At 34.6% G+C, this 18467-nt stretch overlaps 1 protein-coding gene across 1 annotated transcript in view; it reads right to left on the bottom strand.

Annotated features, from left to right (window-relative positions):
* Nucleotides 1-18467, bottom strand: part of NRK (Nik related kinase) — a 141253-nt gene that overhangs the window by 24642 nt on the left and 98144 nt on the right. The window contains exons 13-19 of the mRNA XM_058713970.1: nucleotides 16959-18126; nucleotides 14711-14818; nucleotides 11712-11779; nucleotides 9523-9617; nucleotides 6582-6679; nucleotides 5207-5571; nucleotides 3097-3436 (exon numbers count right to left, since the gene is read on the bottom strand). Of these exons, the coding sequence (XP_058569953.1) occupies nucleotides 3097-3436; nucleotides 5207-5571; nucleotides 6582-6679; nucleotides 9523-9617; nucleotides 11712-11779; nucleotides 14711-14818; nucleotides 16959-18126 (2242 nt within the window). The remainder of the gene's footprint in view (nucleotides 1-3096; nucleotides 3437-5206; nucleotides 5572-6581; nucleotides 6680-9522; nucleotides 9618-11711; nucleotides 11780-14710; nucleotides 14819-16958; nucleotides 18127-18467) is intronic.

The following is an 18467-nucleotide window of genomic DNA, read 5'->3' as shown; positions in this document are numbered from 1 at the left end:
AGGTCATTTGGAAAAGAGAATGCAAAATTTGTAGCATTTATAATTCCGTGCCCTTTTATTTTTTTAAACATTTTTAATGTTTATTTATTTTTTGAGAGCAAGAGAGACAGAGCGGGAGTGGGGGAGGGGCAGAGAGAGAGGGAGACACAGAATCTGAAAGAGGCTCCAGGCTCTGAGTTGTCAGCACAGAGCCCGATGTGGGGCTCGAACTCACATACAGTGAGATGGTGACCTGAGCCCAGTCGGCAGCTTAACTGACTGAGCCACCCAGGCGCCCCTATCCTTTTAAAATCCACATTTCTCAGAAGAACTCAACAATCTCATCCATTGAGACAATTGATGTCAGAGGAAAAATTCAATGAACTTGAAATCCCTAGCTGTGAAATTTGGGGCCTAATATTTGTGGAATTTTATTATATACTAAGTACACTGTTAGTTATTTTACTTACATATTATTGTGAATCCTTATATCAACCCAAAAAGTAAGTATAATTATCTTCAGTTTACTTACAAGGAAACAAACGCTTATGAAAGTTAAATAATTTATTCAAAGTCATAGAGATAAGTAGGAGGGCCAGAGTTTGAAGCCAAAGTTTGATTTTAAAGCTTATGTTCAGCTATGCCATGCTAAACAGCCACTTGAAAAAATAAAAGAGTCACCAGAGTTGGGGGTATCAATTCTATTTTGTCTTATGACAAAGCTAATGATGGAATATCAACCAACACAAATTCTAGGGTGAACATGCCACACTGAAAATCTGGTTGGCTTCCATCAACTTACTATTGAGTAAGAAATTCAAGGATAAAAGGCACAAAATGGACAGAATGTATGTGGGGAGCCATGTCCTGTGCAAAAACATACCAACTGTTTTTGGTAAGCCTTTCTATTGATAAGCATTTCTTTGCATCTAAACAGTGATTCTTGGCATTGAGAGAGCTGTACTGCCCTGTCAAAGACTTGTTTTCATGACCTGTCCAGCAACAAAAGTATTATATGGCAACATGTCTTTTTTTTTTTTTTTTAACTTTTAATATTTTTTTTTTATTTATTTATTTTGGGACAGAGAGAGACAGAGCATGAACGGGGGAGGGGCAGAGAGAGAGGGAGACACAGAATCGGAAACAGGCTCCAGGCTCCGAGCCATCAGCCCAGAGCCTGACGCGGGGCTCGAACTCACGGACCGTGAGATCGTGACCTGGCTGAAGTCGGACGCTTAACCGACTGCGCCACCCAGGCGCCCCGCAACATGTCTTTTTTAAATTAAAATGAAAAGAATACCATTCGTTCTGTAAATGTCAAAAACTGTTCCTTGCGATAGAGATACCCAGGGGTGCTAAGAAAACAAAACTGATAGGGTATCCTGTTTTAACGTCTTTAATTTATAGACAAGTAGGGAGGGGGGTGGAAAGAAAGAGAGAGAGAGAGAGAGAGAGTCTTTTCCACTGCTTTCCCATTGGAAACTACCTAGGGAATTTTCTTCCTTCCTCAATTTCTTCCGTAATTATTGTGTCTATCTGTCATAGACCAACTCCTAGTTTGGACCCTGGGATTGGGTGAGTTGACAGAGAAAAGTAATTGAGGATGGATTAAACATAGCTTCTGCCTTTTAAGAGTTCACAATCTAGCATGGCAGAAAAGCAAGTAAACAACCAAATACGATATCACAAGTACTAAAATTAAACTATAGGCAAAAGGTTTGCAAGCACACAGGGAGGGGTATATAATTCCATCCTGAAAAGTCAAAGATGATATATGAGTTGGATCATGAGGATGACTAATTAACCAAGCAGAGAAGAGGTGAAGGGGCAGCCTTACAGACAGAGAGAACAGCTTGCACAAGGGCACTAATTCATGAAAGAGCATGGCATCTTGTAAGCCAGTTTGTGGGATAGGACAACAGTCTGGGAAAGTAAATTGGCATGATCTTCCCTCTGTCTGGAATATCACCTGTGTTTTCAGATATCTAAGAACTTCCTGTTTGTCAAGAATTAGTTCAAATACCACATGCTCCAGGAAATCTTCTCTGTGATCATTCCTATTGATCTGGCATTTGTGAAGCTATTTGACTATTTTTAAAACTATTTATAAAGTTAGTAATGTTTTGTGAATGATAAAATCATTGTGTTTACAATACATTGCTTCTATTTAAATAGTATGTGTTAATAGTTCCTCAAAAAGTTAAAATAGAATATAGCAATTCCACTCTAGCAATTCTACATCTAGGAATTCCACTCAAAATAATCGAAATAATCGAAAACAGGCACCCCAATAACATATGGTTGTACACCAGTATTCATAGCAGCACTGTTCATGATAGCCAAAAGGTGAAAACAACCCAAGTGACCATCAACAGATGAATGGATAAACAAAATGTGATATATTCATGCAATGGAATATTATTCATTAAATGAATATTAAATGAATATTATTCATTAAAATATTATTCATTAAAATGAATTCATTAAAAATGAATGAATTCATTCATTAAAAATGAATAAAATTCTGATAAATGCTACAACATGGATAAACCTTAAAAATATTATGCTAAGGGAAATAAGCCAGATACAAAAGGACAAATATTGTGTGATCTGCTTATATAAGATACCTAGATAGAAAGTAGAATAGAAGTTATTGGGAACTGGTGGGAGGCATAATAGGGAGTTAACTGTTTTAATTGTTTGGGATGATGAAAAATTGTAGAAATTAATAGTAATATTGGCTGTACAACATTGTGAATGTACTTAATGCCACTGAAATGTATACTTAAAATAGTTAACATAGATAATTGTATGTTATGTATATTTTACCACAATGACAACTTCCCAGAAAAAAAGATGTATGTGTTAAGAGACACTATCCAAAATGTGTGATCTGAGTAATAAAAGCAAACAAAAAGTACATTTTTGTCCCTAGAAGTAAATAGAAACCATACAAATGAGAAGAAGTAAAGATCTACCTATAGCTATAATTTAAAATGTTTAAGGCTTTGGGATGGAAGTTAAAAATATATGGAATGACTGGAAATGTGAAATATCACATGAAAAAACACATTTACAAGGAGAGGAATTCATTCTCCTTTTCAAATAGTGTATTACCTCCTGTTGATGTTCAAAGTCCTGGGATGTCAGTCTCTCCAATCCTTGACCATCTGTCTCTGCTGTCTCTGAGTAATTTTCTCCTTCACTGAGTTCAAAGGCTCCACTTTCTTCATTGGTTCCACTGACTCCCTTACCTCCATTTACCTTGACTCTTCTTCCATTGCCTATATTGGCTCCATGTTCTTCATGGTCTCCAATGGCCGCACTGCCCCCACTGGCTACACTTCCTCCATGGCTTCTACTGACTCTCTGACTTCCATAGCTGCTGCATGTCCCTTCTCCACCATCATTTCCATCTCTACCATCTTGCTTGTAGCTTCCATCACCATAGCTTGGTCTGATAACAAGATCCAATTAATGATAGAGAGCCACTGAACACAAACACATTTGAAAGTCAGCAAATACAACAGAATTCGGATGTGTCTGATACATATGTACCACCTCTAGGAACATTTTTGTTCTATGTGAACACTACCGGCATGATATGGACAAGAAAAACACCCCTATATCCTGTCAATCTTAAATACTGAATTAACACCATAACCTCCACCAATTCTTCAATTGCATGTGGATGGCAGATGGAAGAGAACTTGCATCCTTTATTAGGAACATGTGTTAGGTTAGCAGCATGAATATGTTTTTTTTTTTTTGCTTAAATAATAGACTACATGCATTAACAACTTCACAACCACATAAATGATCAAACCCATATTTTTGGCACAACCACAACATATCGAATAATTCTTTTTGCAATATATTTAATTTCTGTTTATTTTAATATATGCCTCAATTTTCTAACATGTGTATTGACTACTTTGCTACAGAATCCCATTGATTTTTTTCTATTACCACCACCAGGAAATAAGTAATATAGATTTCATTAAGCTGAGAGAGTCATTTAATTAGTTGCCAAGAACACCAAGCTTAACAAAATGTCTCAATGATTTTTTCTTGTTTAAGACACAACATAAACATATACCTATGATAATTCTGAAAGCAAGTTTATTTTTTTAATGTTTATCTTTTAGAGACAGAGAGAGGCAGAGTGTGTGTGGGAGAAGGGGCAGAGAGAGAGGGAGACACAGAATCTGAAGCAGGTTCCAGGCTCTGAGCTCTCAGCACAGAGCTCGATGCTAGGCTTGAACTTACGAACCGCGAGATCATGACCTGAGCTGAAGTCAGCACTTAACTGACTGAGCCACCTAGGCACCCCCAAAAGCAAATTTATTTGAGAATGGAATTCCTGGTAGATTTTTTAGTTGGCAAAAAAGAAAAAAAAACTATTGAATGATCTGTAGTCTGTTCTGCCATGTATATCCACCAATAACATTTGAAAATTAACCAAACAATATATGCATTTCAATATTATAAAGCAAACAATTCTCCCACTGATAATTTTTCTAAAAATGTAAACATTTACTATATTAAGTAATCTTCTTCGAGAGCAGTTTAAACACAAACCATAAGCATATGTAAATAAGAACACACTGGCCTGTTCTGAGCAGGAGAAAGGAACTATATATATAGCAAACAACTGGTGGCATGCCAAAAACATCACTTCACTAAATATTACCACTTTTGGCAGCTGCTCTATAAGAAGATAAAATTGAATGAGTACTGAATTTACTTACAGCAGTTTGCAGAATTCCAAGAATAATGCCATATTAGTAAGTTTCAGCCTAAAATTATCAGGTGAAAGTCAAATTTGCAATTCATTGTTCTCAGCAAATTTGGAGATTTTGTTTGCGATATCAGGGCTTCATCACACAGTTATTATGTAGCACTATTTGTTACCCCATTTCATATACTCACTGTGGTTTTACAGCATAAGATGACTCAGTAGCACTAATTTTAACAGAAACATCAACAATTCCAGTTATAAGGAACATAATACTTGAATACTAATAAAATATACCATATAAAAATGCAAAATGAAGTGTTTTGCATCAAAATAATTTAAATATATTATTGAAAAATGAACCATTTACTAATATACAAGTGAAATTCATTCACCCTTTTGGTAATAAAATTTGAAAGCAAAACAAAGATGCAAATAGTTGAAACATTCTAAAATATTGGTAGTACAAGTAATCCAGAAAAAACCAACCTTGGCCAACAAGGAGCATCATCATGATTATTGTCTTTGTCATCAATAGCTTCGTCATTGTCATTATCATCATGGTCTTCACCAATATCATTAACCTGACCAACCTGGTTATCCAAGCCATCATTGCCATTGTCATGGTCATAGGTATCTTCATAGGCATCATTAGAATCATCATCATCACCATCAGTATCAGCACCAGTATCATAGAGTTCAACATAATCACCATCCTCTTCAGGTGGCTGAATGACAGGTGCAGGAGTTAACCAATCATTCCGGAAGATTTCAGAGAGTGCATTATAGCCTACCCATTCATTTGTCAAGTAAACAGGGGGTGATATTTTTCCTACTTTAAATCCATCTGGAACCTGTGTGCACAAGAAAGGTTAATGCAATCTCTAGTAGCCTTTTATTTTCTTCTAGATTGGAAAGTTTCCAAGCTGACAATATTTTAAAATATATTTTCAATTGAAATGAAGATATTTATTTACAAGATAAAGCCAGCATTTTTTTTTTAAGATTGAATGCCAAAACCCAAACTTCAGGCTATGATCATTAATGGCCTTTCTGGATCACAAAGAGAAATATTTTTTCACTTTGTTTTTTATTGCCCCTACTTTTCTTCTGAGGAGTAGACATTTGGTTTTGGTGATAGAAAGTAAAACAGATTATTTGATGCTCTATAGAGGGTATACTTATTTTTTCCCTTTCATTTTATCCTCTGATATTAGGATTAAAACATAGCTCTTAAAATTGATACTTAATTTCCTAGCTCTAGTTTTGTACATAGGTTGTCTTAAAGTAACTCAAACACTTCTAAGAACCAAATTAATATAAATGCACCTTTAAGTATGGTGTCATATAAGCAATCTTTAGGCAATCTGAAAGAGATGTGTATGTGGAGGGTAGGGATAATTACAAAAATAAAATGGAGTGACCTGAAAGCACACTGCAGAAACAACTGGCAGACTGTTGTTTATGCTGTCAGAGGGCATTTTATTTTTCTCCCAATGTGTTATTTTTATGTATTACCTCATCATCCAAGAAATTATATTAGCTAAAAGTGAACATCTAGCTTTTACTCCTTGATTTGAGATTAGCTTCTACAAAGACCTTTCTATCTCTCCTCTCTGAACATGTTCTGACAAAAGCATGTGAATATAAAATATTTTATGATCAGTTTAAAGTTTCTCCATTTCAAGCTTAATTTCTAGATTTCATATTCTGCATACTCACATAGCAATGGAAATCTATCTTTGAAATACTAATTAAAAAACAACACTTTGGCCTTTCCCTCAAGTGAAGATGAAAATATGTAGGTCTAAAGAAGTTTTTTAAGAAACAGATAAATGTGTTAAGAGTTAAGATGGCAACCTACATGGACATCAACCAGCAACTTCTGATCAATAGTAGAGTAAGGCGGTGATGACTGGGACCTCCTCCAGGTTACAGGACTCTCTTCCTCAGAAGAAGATTCTGTAGAATGCCAAAAAGACATTAGTAAGTGAAGACCGCAACCATTGCCTTCATTTTATAGTGTACCAGTTCAATACCTTGGTATGTTTCTTGTAGCTTTTTTTTTTTCCATTCAGGAAATACCACCTAATAAATTATCATGGGGCCAAGATCCTAGATTTCTGTTTTCAGGAGTAATGGCAGGCTCAAGGTTTGTTCTGTCGTAGATCTACATGGCTTTTCTGTTTTTAATATTAAGTGTACACTTGCTAAATATTTCTGTGTGAGAAGGTATCCAGGAAGACTGGTAGACAAATAGTTTCATTTAAAAAATAATATGTATCTAGGATAGGAAGAGCTAGGTGGTATCACTGGCCTCCCATACTAACCAGTAGAAAAAGAGCTCAACAGTGCATTAGAAGATGACAGATTAGACAACATTTTCAAGAGAAGAGTTGACCCTGCAATCTTAATCCCCCAATTTCCACTCAGTGATATATCTTGAAGTATTTCAATACAGTTGAAAAGTGGACAACTGAAAAGAGACAAAACCTAATGCTTTTTATAAAGCTGGGAATCTTTCTATAGCGATGTTGTGCACTAGAATTTTCTGCAGTGATAGAAATGTTCTGTATCTGCATTGTCTAATACAGTACTAGTAGCTGCACACGGCTATTGAGCATTTGCAATATTGCCAGTGTGCCTGAGGGGTTGGCATTTTAATTTTAGTTTTAATTTTAAAAGCCATATGTGGCTCTTGCTATCACAATGCACAGCTGAATTCTATAGTGTAAATATTGCCATTTAAAATGCAAATTTAGGGGTGCCTGGCTGGCTCAGTCCATAGAGTTTGCAACTCCCGGTCTCCGAGGTGGAAGTTCAAGCCCCCCTGTTGGGTGTGGAGCTTACTTAAAAATACAAAAAAAAAAATATTTAAAAATACAAATTTACCTGGATTTGAAGTCTGGAGTTTTGACATTAAGATTTATGGTATAGTAAATAGCACCTGTGGTTAAAATCCAGTGAGAATATTTAGGCTCAAAAATCAGTAGATCTGGCTGAATATCCCCAGAAAAAGTTTCACTAAGGGGGCACTTATGTCCCTGCTTATTTTTTTAGTGTGCTTGGACATTGAAGATAAACAGTACTATCCCTTTTTTATTTGCAACATTGCTATTTATAGCTATGGTATAGACACCACAACTCCAAAAATCATGTATTTGCAAACACTTCTATGTTTTGAATATATAATCCAGAATGTACTCTACAATTTATGTCTGTATCTTGTGGCATAGTACTTTTGCAATTTATTATCTTTCTTCAGGAAACCTTTTTTTTTTTTTCTCAAGTCTCTGGGTATGTTGTTAGGCTAAATAAGAAATTTGGGTGAGTGTTTGAGATTTTGAGGCAAATTTGTGGTAAGCTGCTCTGATTTCCTGCATAGTAAACTATGTAAGCTAGGTCTAAGTAGTACACACAATAAAATAATAGAATTTTAGAGTTGAAAAGAACTTCAGCTATTACCTACACAGATGCTATCCACTTCTCCCCCTTACCAATGTTCATATAATTTCTTTATTTAAGAAAAGGCAATATAAATAAACCTTAAAATTTTAGGTGTTTTCCCAGTATTAGCAAAATTAGTCCTAGTCAAACCAGAAAGATTCTGAGAAAAATATTCTTAAAGTTACTTTTCATGCAAGCTTATTTTCTCACAAGATAATATTTCTGTATGAGAGGACACTACTATTTAAAGAATTCTACCATTATCTGAGTCTCCTAAGAAGAATGGGGTTTTTAAGTTCAGGTCTTCAAAATATTTGATTTTTATACAGTACACTTATATACCTTTTTTGCTATTAACATTTTAATAAAATCTGTGTTCTACATTTTTAAAGATGACTTGAGGGGCGCCTGGGTGGCTCAGTCGGTTGAGCGTCCGACTTCAGCTCAGGTCATGATCTCGCGGTCTGTGGGTTCAAGCCCCGCGTCGGGCTCTGGGCTGATGGCTCAGAGCCTGGAGCCTGTTTCCGATTCTGTGTCTCCCTCTCTCTCTGCCCCTCCCCCGTTCATGCTCTGTCTCTCTCTGTCCCCAAAATAAATAAACGTTAAAAAAAATTAAAAAAAAATAAAGATGACTTGAGGATTCGGTCAGGCATTTTGCCCTTGCTAAATTTACTTAGGTTGGTTAAAAGTACATAGTGCCAGATTTTATAACCTAAGACATAAGGTTTAGCTTTATATCAATATTTCACAAATCTATAATTCATCTTAACTCTCCAAAGCATATCATAAGATAAAATACTTGTTTGAAATTATTATCACTAATTGTGATAATAATTTTCTATGATTTTATTAACTTTTCATGTGTTTTGAGTAAAAACATCAATTTGTAACATTTAGGGATGTTTATGAGATACTATATATATTTTACTTTGGGGTGGTGAAATAACAAATTGATAAATAAAACACATGCCTAAAACTAATCCACTTAATATTTCAATATTTTAAAGGTTGCTTATACATTTTAGCCTGTTAAAACGGCCTCTCCCAAGTTCCTTTTCCATATTTTTCACACATGGTACAGAAACTAAAGTTGACATCTCCCACCTCCCCAGACACATTCCTAACTACTACCCAACTTAAAGAGAAAAATAAACTTCAGAAAAACTACTTTCCATTTCTCAAAGGTCACCCATGACCACCCAATTGCCAAATCCAATGGCCTTCTGGTCTTAATTCTACTTGGCTTCCTTAACACTTTTGATTCATTTCTTCTTGAAATTCTTTCTTAACTTCTGCAATACAGACTGTTAAATATTAGGTCCATGTTTTGACTGTTTAAACTTTGTGCTTTGAATCACCTGATACTGCTGGGCAATTTTGAGGATTTTGTGAACTCCTTTGTCTGATGTCAATGGGCTTCTGAGCTTGTTCCAAAACAGACCGCTGAGGAACACTAAATGAAAAGACAGAAAAGCAAGTGCCATGTCCTAATACTCATAAAGGGAATGTATAGCTCAACATCAATACCAACAAAAAATTTTAACTATGAGTATATATCAAACTAAAATAAGTAGAGCTGAATTAAATTTTCAAATTTCCATTTCCCCCCAAATGTGCTATTTTATCTAGAACAGAGAAACAATTTCCAAAATACAAATAAAATGTTTCCATATAGTATATGTTTCCTTTACATATCATATTTAATTTCAAAAAATTCAATAAAGTTTCTTTAAGGTAATATTCAGATATTATTATATACCTAGTAACACAGTGATAAACATAATATGTATGTGTTGATTTTAACAAGATAAAAACTTATTGTCATGTCAAATATTCCACTGTGATCATCCTGATTTTAAAAGCTTGACGTTTGCGTTTTTTAATGTCCTGGTTTAGATTTAATGTTCCTGACTTAGCTAAATGAATGGACATACAAATAGGACACTAGTTTTTAACATTCAAATTCAGGGAATATTCAGAAAGCTTTTTCGGACTGGTGCTGCTAAATTTTATAGTTGCTTTGGAATTTCCATATAGGAAGGACTTTGGTTATTGATCTAGGCCTAGAACATACTAGAGTCTTTTCTATAACCCCAAATTTCAGGAAAGACTCAAGTTTTATTTAAATTAAGTTTATAAATTTAAGATGCACCCAGGTGTCTCAGTGGGTTGAACATCTGACTCTCGGTTTCGGCTGAGGTCATGATCTCACCTTTTGTTGGTTCGAGCCCCACCTCGGGCTCTTTGCTGACAGTGCAGAGCCTGCTTGGGCTCCTCTCTCTCTCTCTCTCTCTCTCTCTCTCTCTCTGCCCCTCCCACGCTCGTGCTCTATCTTTCTCTCAAAAAACAAATAAACTTAAAAAGTAATTAATTACTTTTAGAAATTTAATCATATTTAAAGTTAATATATTTGCTATTCACAAATTCAACAATCCCTTTAAAATGTGAACAGCCAATTATAGTGTAACAGCAGTATTACTTTTTATATGCTGGATTTTATTAAAGATATATCCCATGATACCAAAAAAAGATACACAAAATTAAACAGGTTTCTCCCTTTGCAGTCAGAACGACCATGACAACTCATTTACTGAATGTAGAGAAAGCAAAAATTCCTAATCTTGCTTTCCAATTTTCCAAGATTTCTGCATATAAGTTAAATCTAAGTACCTAAATCTTCATAGAAGTTAAATCTAAGTACAGAAATATATGGGGTTTTAAATAATAATGAAGTAGGAATATACATACTACATAACATCAACACTATGCAATCTGTCCATACTGTCCAGTGTCTTGAATATAGTAGGTGCTCAATAAATATTTAGTGAAAGACTGAGTGAATGAATATAGGCTAAGATCTCTCCATTATAATCTGGAGTTGAAGGGGGTATAATTTTTAAGGAAAATCTACCTTAAAATTTAGTTTTTAGATATAACACAAACCACAAACATCTAAAATATGAAACACGATCTTTGAAAATCACTGAAGATCACCAATATTACAGAGATAAAAGATACAGTGACTGTTATAAAATATCATTGATATAATATTGAGATTTAGATTTGATTTTTCCCTTAGGTCATTTCAGGCTTGTCCATTCCATGGCATTAGCTTCTGAGGTTAGGAATTCTGTGAGTGTTTTAATGTGTAGTACATGTACATGAGATTCATGATGTGCTACATGATAAAATGTATAATCAAAGTACATGATACACGTGAAACTTCACATCTTTTTATTTAAAGTACTAATTGAAAGCTGTCCAAGAATTCATTGATTTTTTAAATTAAATTGTGGATTTTATCAGCAAATTATAAAACTAAATGACACAGAGACCGCAGTATATCCAAATGTAAAAGATCTAGTTAATGGATTGCTGCAGTTAAGGTTTTAAATGTAGGCCAACAATATCATTTATGATGATGCTGTCATTAACATTTTAGTTTTGACTTTACACAAAACTTAGTGTCAAATAAATAAATACCTTTTAATTTACCATGTAGTAGTAAGTTATGAGCAATTTGAATATAGAAATTAGAGACACATACCTTGAAGAGAACTTGACATAGTGTGCACAATCTTGATTGTAAGGCACTGAAGTAGATCTCTCTTGGACCTTAAAGACACAGGCAATACTTTGGTAAAAATTTTTATCATAAATTCTTTTGAGTTATTAATCTATGGATGAAGATTCCTTTCTTCATATAGAGATATTTTCCTAAAAATACAACATATAAAATCTTATTTTCATAAATAGATTGTATTTTCCTAATTTTAGTATAACTTTATAGCTGCTTAACCATAATTTCTGATTGTATCTTTGAATTTTAGTATAATAACATATTCTGGACATTATATAATCAAACACTTTAATTTTTGTATTGAAGAATCTGTGCCCCAGAGAGGAAAATAACTTTTCTAAGAATTTACATCAAGTTAAAGAATATCTATAATCAGAATATAGGTCTAACAACTGCTAATTTAATGTTCTATATTTTAATATTACTTTTTATATCAAGTCCAAATTTCCCACTCAGAATTTAAGCTCAAACTTCTCACCCACTGACCCTTTTAAACTAACCCTAGATTTTCAAAAGCTGTAACACACACACACTACATAATTAAAATCTCTTGAGTCAAAACTGTCCCACCTTTAAGAAAGTATGTTTTTTTTTCACTCTACAATTTGACTGTATTATGATAATCAGTTTTCCAAATACTTTTTCAATTCTAAATGAATTAGTTTGGTTTCTATTAATTATTCCTTCATCTAATGCAGCAAAATGCTTGAGAAAAGAGCACATATAATGAATCAGCATCCATCAGTGGGGCACATTATTTTCTGCTAACATTAGTAGATAGGACCATGTAGTGTTGCCTTGCCTCATTTAGTTTTATATCATTAGGTTTCTACTTAAAATCATTTTTAACTAATGAAAACAAATAGGTTATTCTGGCATTCAACAAGGTAGTCACACTAGATTCTTTAGAAAGAAAAATTAAACGTGTTACATTTTTTTAAAACTCTAGCATTTTCATGCTCATAAAGTCATTCTATAGGTTCTAGAAACGTGACTTATCAAGGTTGTGATCGATAAGAAATGAAAAATGTTAATTGTTCACCTGTTTAGTAATGAGTATTTCCAAATGTAACCACATGTTTAGTAGTATGGATAATAAGCATCTTTTTCCACATTTGATTCACATGCCCTGGCATTATATTGACCCAGACTAGGTCTCCCTGGTTCATGAAACTGATCTGAGAAAGTTTATTGACACTAGTAAACCAGAGGCCAGGATTCCTCAGAAAAGATAAAGGCCAAAAATAAGAAAAACTAATGCCTAATAAGAATTGGCTTTTGAATTTTGAGGAATTTGGTTCCAAAAAGGAGAAGATGATTAGTAAGAATAGTATGTATGAGACAAATGATGTATTCTAAACCAGTCAGGCATAACTCATTATATTTCCTGTTTAAAGAGGCATGCTTAAGGTAATAATTATCTGAGAGTAGGAGTAAAGTCATAATTTCATAAGGCAGAGAGGGAGACATAAGGCCTTTTGTAATTAAATAATACAATCCAGTTTATGTTCCTTCTGCCAGTGGTTAGTATTTATAAAGTAATATTCTGTTATTCACTCCAGAGGACTGTTAGTATCAGAAGTAACATATTTAAAAAGAATAATTGTCCATGAAAGATATCACTGTGAAGCATCTAGAAGGAAGAAATATAGTGATCTGGGACCCTTGTGCTGATTAAGAACAATGAAACTTCTGACTCACTATTAATAAGGCAAGAATCTGAGTTCTTTGCTCAGCCACCTGATTCATCCTTAGTGATCAAGAAATTTTTAGATGACTAGCTGTTATGAATGCTAGCTATGATGATAATTTCTTGTCCTTATGGGAACTGAAATTGCAACTTGGGCTTCACCAATACCCTATGCTAAATGCTGTTAATACAGTCGTGAAAACAGAATCATCCTGGCTATGAGGACTGACTTGATTATTCCTATAAGTGTAAGAAAATAAACCACAGATTAAATGATCCAGATGCTGTCATAAACTACATCCCAGAAAAGAGACAATGAATGGAAAAGGTATGTGTGATTGTGTTATAAGCTTAACTACCCAAGTTTTTTGTGAGCAATGTTTTTACTTAAAAGAATGACAAGACAACTATGATTATTCAACTTGGGCATTTGGCAGGCATTTTGTTTAAAATCAGTGAAGTTAGCCAGTCAATTCAAGGAAAAAACAACTGATGTTATTTGTTAGTAGTGATAAAATTGAGCTTTGAAGTAAAAATTTAAATTTTAAATTTATTATCTGTCACCATGCACTTGGCAGCTTATCAATAATCATTTTTCTGATGAAATTGGTGATATTAATAGATGCTGTTTATTGATGTTGTATAATGAAATGTGTAAACATTTTGAAAGATCTACATACACATTGAAATACTATTTTCCAACTGACCAATGTATTAAGATACAAAATTGTGCATGAGTAAAACATCTATTCATAGCAAATAATAGAACAATAGATTTTAATATTTATGAATATGCAAAATTTCACTGATAGGGTTTTAAGTTCCAGTTCCCTAGCTTTGGTGTATTATCAAAGAATATCCGCAATTATCTGAAAAAGCTATGAAGATTCTCTCTTCCCAATTGCTTATATGTGAGAAGCCAGCTTTTACTCATATAATTCATTAAGCATATACTAAATATATGGTAACAAATGGGATGCAGAGCACATATGAGAATCCAGTTGTTTTCCATTAAGCAAAATGGAAAATAGTTATTGTTTATTAAAAATTTATTTCTTATGTTGACATATAATACTTTTATTTTCTTTTAAATGAATTAGTACATATTTTATTTTAATTTCTAATACATTAAATATTGAATGACACAATCCACATAAACAAAAGTTTTTGGGGGGTCTTCAATGTTTAAGAGTATAAAGCATCCCTGAGACCAAAAAGTTTAAGAACCACTGTTTTAGGCACTTAATGTCACAGCAACTCATACTGAGAAACTTACTTTATTTCCTTTAGGATTTGGAACATATGGCTGCAATGGTTCTATTTGGACTTCAGCCTGAATTGAATGAAATACTTCATCATTGTCTGATGATTCATCTTCTTTGTCCTTTGAAACAAAAAGGAAAATAAATATTTTAATTGTTGTTAAAATGCAACTAATATGAGTAATTCTATCATCCCAATGTACAATTTAAAAGAATAATTTTCAAATATTAAAATTGATTTAAACCAGAAGATTCTAATAGTTTGTGGTTCTGGATTCCCTTTAGAATCTGAGGAAATTCTAGGGTTGCCTGGGTGGCTCAGTCGGTTGACCTTCCAACTTCGGCTCTCATGGCTGTGGCTCATGAGTTCAAGCCCCGCATTGGGCTCTGTGCTGACAGCTCAGAATGTGTAGCCTGCTTCGGATTCTGTATCTCCCTCTCTCTCTCTGCCACTCCCCCACTTGCACTCTGTCTCTGTCTCTCTGTCTCTCTCTCTCTCAAAAAAAAAAATTTAAAAATTAAAAAAAAAAGAATCTGAGCAGATTCTAATTGCATATGGACACAGATATCTGCATATATTTTCAGGGGGATCATTGACCACCTGCAGCTAATCTGTTAGACCCAGGTTAAGAATCTCCGGTCTAAAGCTTACCTCAAAATCTCAAACTGTCACTTTTAGTAAGCAGTTATAATTACAAAGTTTGGTCCTCCTGTGCAATGGAAGATCTGAAATATAGCAGTGCAAATATTTCTCACTAATTGAGCTCTAGGAGTTTAAGAAAGTTTCTGTTTTCACACTTAAGCCAATCAATATTATTTCTTCAACTCAGAGTAATGAAAATTAGTTTTCTTTCCTTTGGCTAAAGAACTCACATACGTCTCTAAATGCTAACAAATTTTTAGGTAATTCAAAAGATCTATGACTTTGATTTAATATTAATTCTTTTCTTTTATATTTTTGTTAAGAATCACACATAAAGATATGAATGCCTGTACAAGATCCTAGGGTCATGGGATTGGTAACTATTATTTATTGACCTTTTCTTCCATGTTAGAATGGCTTCTCATATATATACTTAAAACACTGAATGACAATAAGTATGTGTCATGCTACCAATGCCATGGGTCTTGCAGGAATGTATACAACTCTTTTTTATAAATGCAAAACCCGTTAATTCAGTTGTTACTAGCGCTCATTGATATTAATCAATTAGGTCCTTTCTTTGCTTGTTGCTTCTACCTTTTCTCAAGTTAAACATGTTAGGGAAATAATATGTGTTTAATTGGCTCAATGAACATAAACCAAAAGACTCACTTACCCAGACATTCAGACAAGATACATTTGTAATTACTACATTAATTATTATCAGATAAATGGATTTTGACACCAGGGTTTAATTTAGGATTCCTTTATGTAAATGGTTGTTGTGAAGTATTAGAAAACAACTGCTCTCCCAATCCTGCTGACCTCATTAGTTTGCTTATAAAGACCACAAAATCCTTCACTGTCAGATTAGATCTGCCAAATTGAATTCAGCAACTCCAGCCAAATAGTTTTGACTATTCCAAAATAAGCTAAAGATAGTAGCATACTGCATTTCAAGAGTGCAGAGATGAATTTGTAACTTATGTCATGTTCAATGCAGACACTCCATTAATTATGTAAAATAGTGGAACATTAGTGAGACAATTCATATATATGGTAACTATATACAAAATATTTTGGAAACTGCTTTAACGTTTCATTTTAACCTTGACTTAAACATGCAAAATAAAAAAAATAGTATACTTCACTTAAATAGCAGAGTTCAGCATTCTATGGGGAAAAAGGCAAATTAACTTAGAGGTTAGAGGAGTAAAACCAAAGTTGTTCTTTTGTCTTTAATTTTAATGAGTTATACTTGAAAGTTTGAGCTATGGAAATAATTTTTAAATATCCAAAATAGTAGTTTTAAAGGTCTATACAGTGTTCCTTTATTGGTTAAGGGAATAATAGGTAGAAAACTAATAATTAAAACTATATCTCTACAAAGATATTAAACAATTACCTGGATCATTCAAGCAACTTTTTCTTTCCCAAATTTAGTCATAATTACCTGGAAATTTTAGGATAATTTATTTGAAGCACAAATTATTAAGTTAATTTTCTTTGGGACACAAGGAATATTTAGCTCATTTAGTTTTACAGAGGGAAAACATGAGCATGGACTAGTAATGTTTTCTCTGCATATTTGATTCAGTAAAAATATCAGAAAGTCTTACATTTGCAACTTGTCTCAATTCTTCCTCGTGCTGATTAAAGATATCTTCCCATCTGCGCTGGCACCTTCTCCTGCAGGCTTCTAAATCTGAGAGCTCAAACTCTTCAGGTCTCCGTGATAGCTTTGCCCGGAACCTCTTTGGTGATAGTCTTTTTGCCAATGCCTGCCTTAGACTAGAAACTTTTGATTTTTTCTTCCCTGCCTGTTCTCGTTGAGAGTAAAACATGTTTGAAGACAGACTTTCCATCAAGGTTTGCAGTGGACCAAGTGGCTTTGAGTTATGTGAGTTTGGTGCTCGAAGTAAGTCTCTTGAGAGTCCCTCTATCAGTTCTTGAACTGAGCCAACTGCCTGTGGGGGCTCTAGTGCCCAGGTGTGTGCCTGAGGTGACCCTTCAATTTGCCTCTCTACTGGAATGAGCACTTGAGTATCCAAATGTAGTGGCAACAGCACATGGTGGTTCTGTGACAGTAGGGGCAGGAATACCTGGGCATGTACTCGTAATGACTCAGGTTCCTCTGCCTCAATCTCTGCCTGTGTGGGCTCAACAGCCTGCTCCTGTACCTCTGGCTGTTCAGGTACCTGGTTCTGCTCCAGCTGTTGTTCAGGTAACTGGTTCTGCCCCTGGTGTTGTTCAGGGGCCTGACCCTGCCTTTGCTGTTGTTCTGGTACTTGATCTTGACCCTGAAATTCCTCTGGTACCTGGTCCAGATCCTGTGGCTCTTCTGATGCCTGGGGCTGGGCCTGAGCCTGCTGTTCTTTTGGCACCTGGGCTTGTAGCTGTAGAGTCCTAGGTGTCTTAACCTGAGCCTGTAGTGGCATGAGCATCCAGGCTGCCCTCCGTAGTCTTGGAGGTGCCTTAACCTGCATCTGTAGGGGCCTAGATGCCTTCGCCTTAACCTGAGCCTGTAGTGGCTTAAACACACGAGCTGCCCCTTGTAGTCGCTGAGGTGCCTGGGCTTGCCCCTGTAGAAGCCTAGGTGCATTGTCCTGAGCTCGTAGTGGCATGAACACCCTGGCTGCTCCCTGTAGATGCTGAAGTGCCTGAACCTGTGGCTCTTCTCGATCAGGCAACCACCTTGGCTGAGAGGGTTCTCCATGCAGAACTCTAAGTGGTCTGCATCTACTGCTAGTTGGCAGTCTCAGAAGCTCATGAGTACAAGAAGGTCCTCTAGAAGGAAACACACAAATGATTGCTATATAGTAAGAACTGTCAGTGGAGTGAAGCCACTCAGGCTTCACTTTTTTTTTTTATTTTTAAAAATGGACATTTTCTGCAATAAAGGTATTTTCAGTAAATCTTTCTTGAATCATTCCTATAATGTCTGAAGTATTCTTTGTATTACTAATATACTCAATATTAATTATCTCATAAACTACTTTATCATTCTACTGCCAGAAATGAAAGAATCTTTGAATAGTAATAAAAATTTTTTCTCAACATTTCCATTCAAATATGTTTTGAAAAAAAAAGATCTGTTATTTGTTGTATCAGAAAGGATTACTCTTCTG

The sequence above is a fragment of the Neofelis nebulosa genome, chromosome X, assembly GCF_028018385.1.
Source record: "Neofelis nebulosa isolate mNeoNeb1 chromosome X, mNeoNeb1.pri, whole genome shotgun sequence".
NCBI classification, from domain to species: Eukaryota; Metazoa; Chordata; class Mammalia; order Carnivora; family Felidae; genus Neofelis; species Neofelis nebulosa.
The sequence above is the reverse complement of the archived record's forward strand: the minus strand, read 5'-3'. Positions and strand labels throughout refer to the sequence as shown.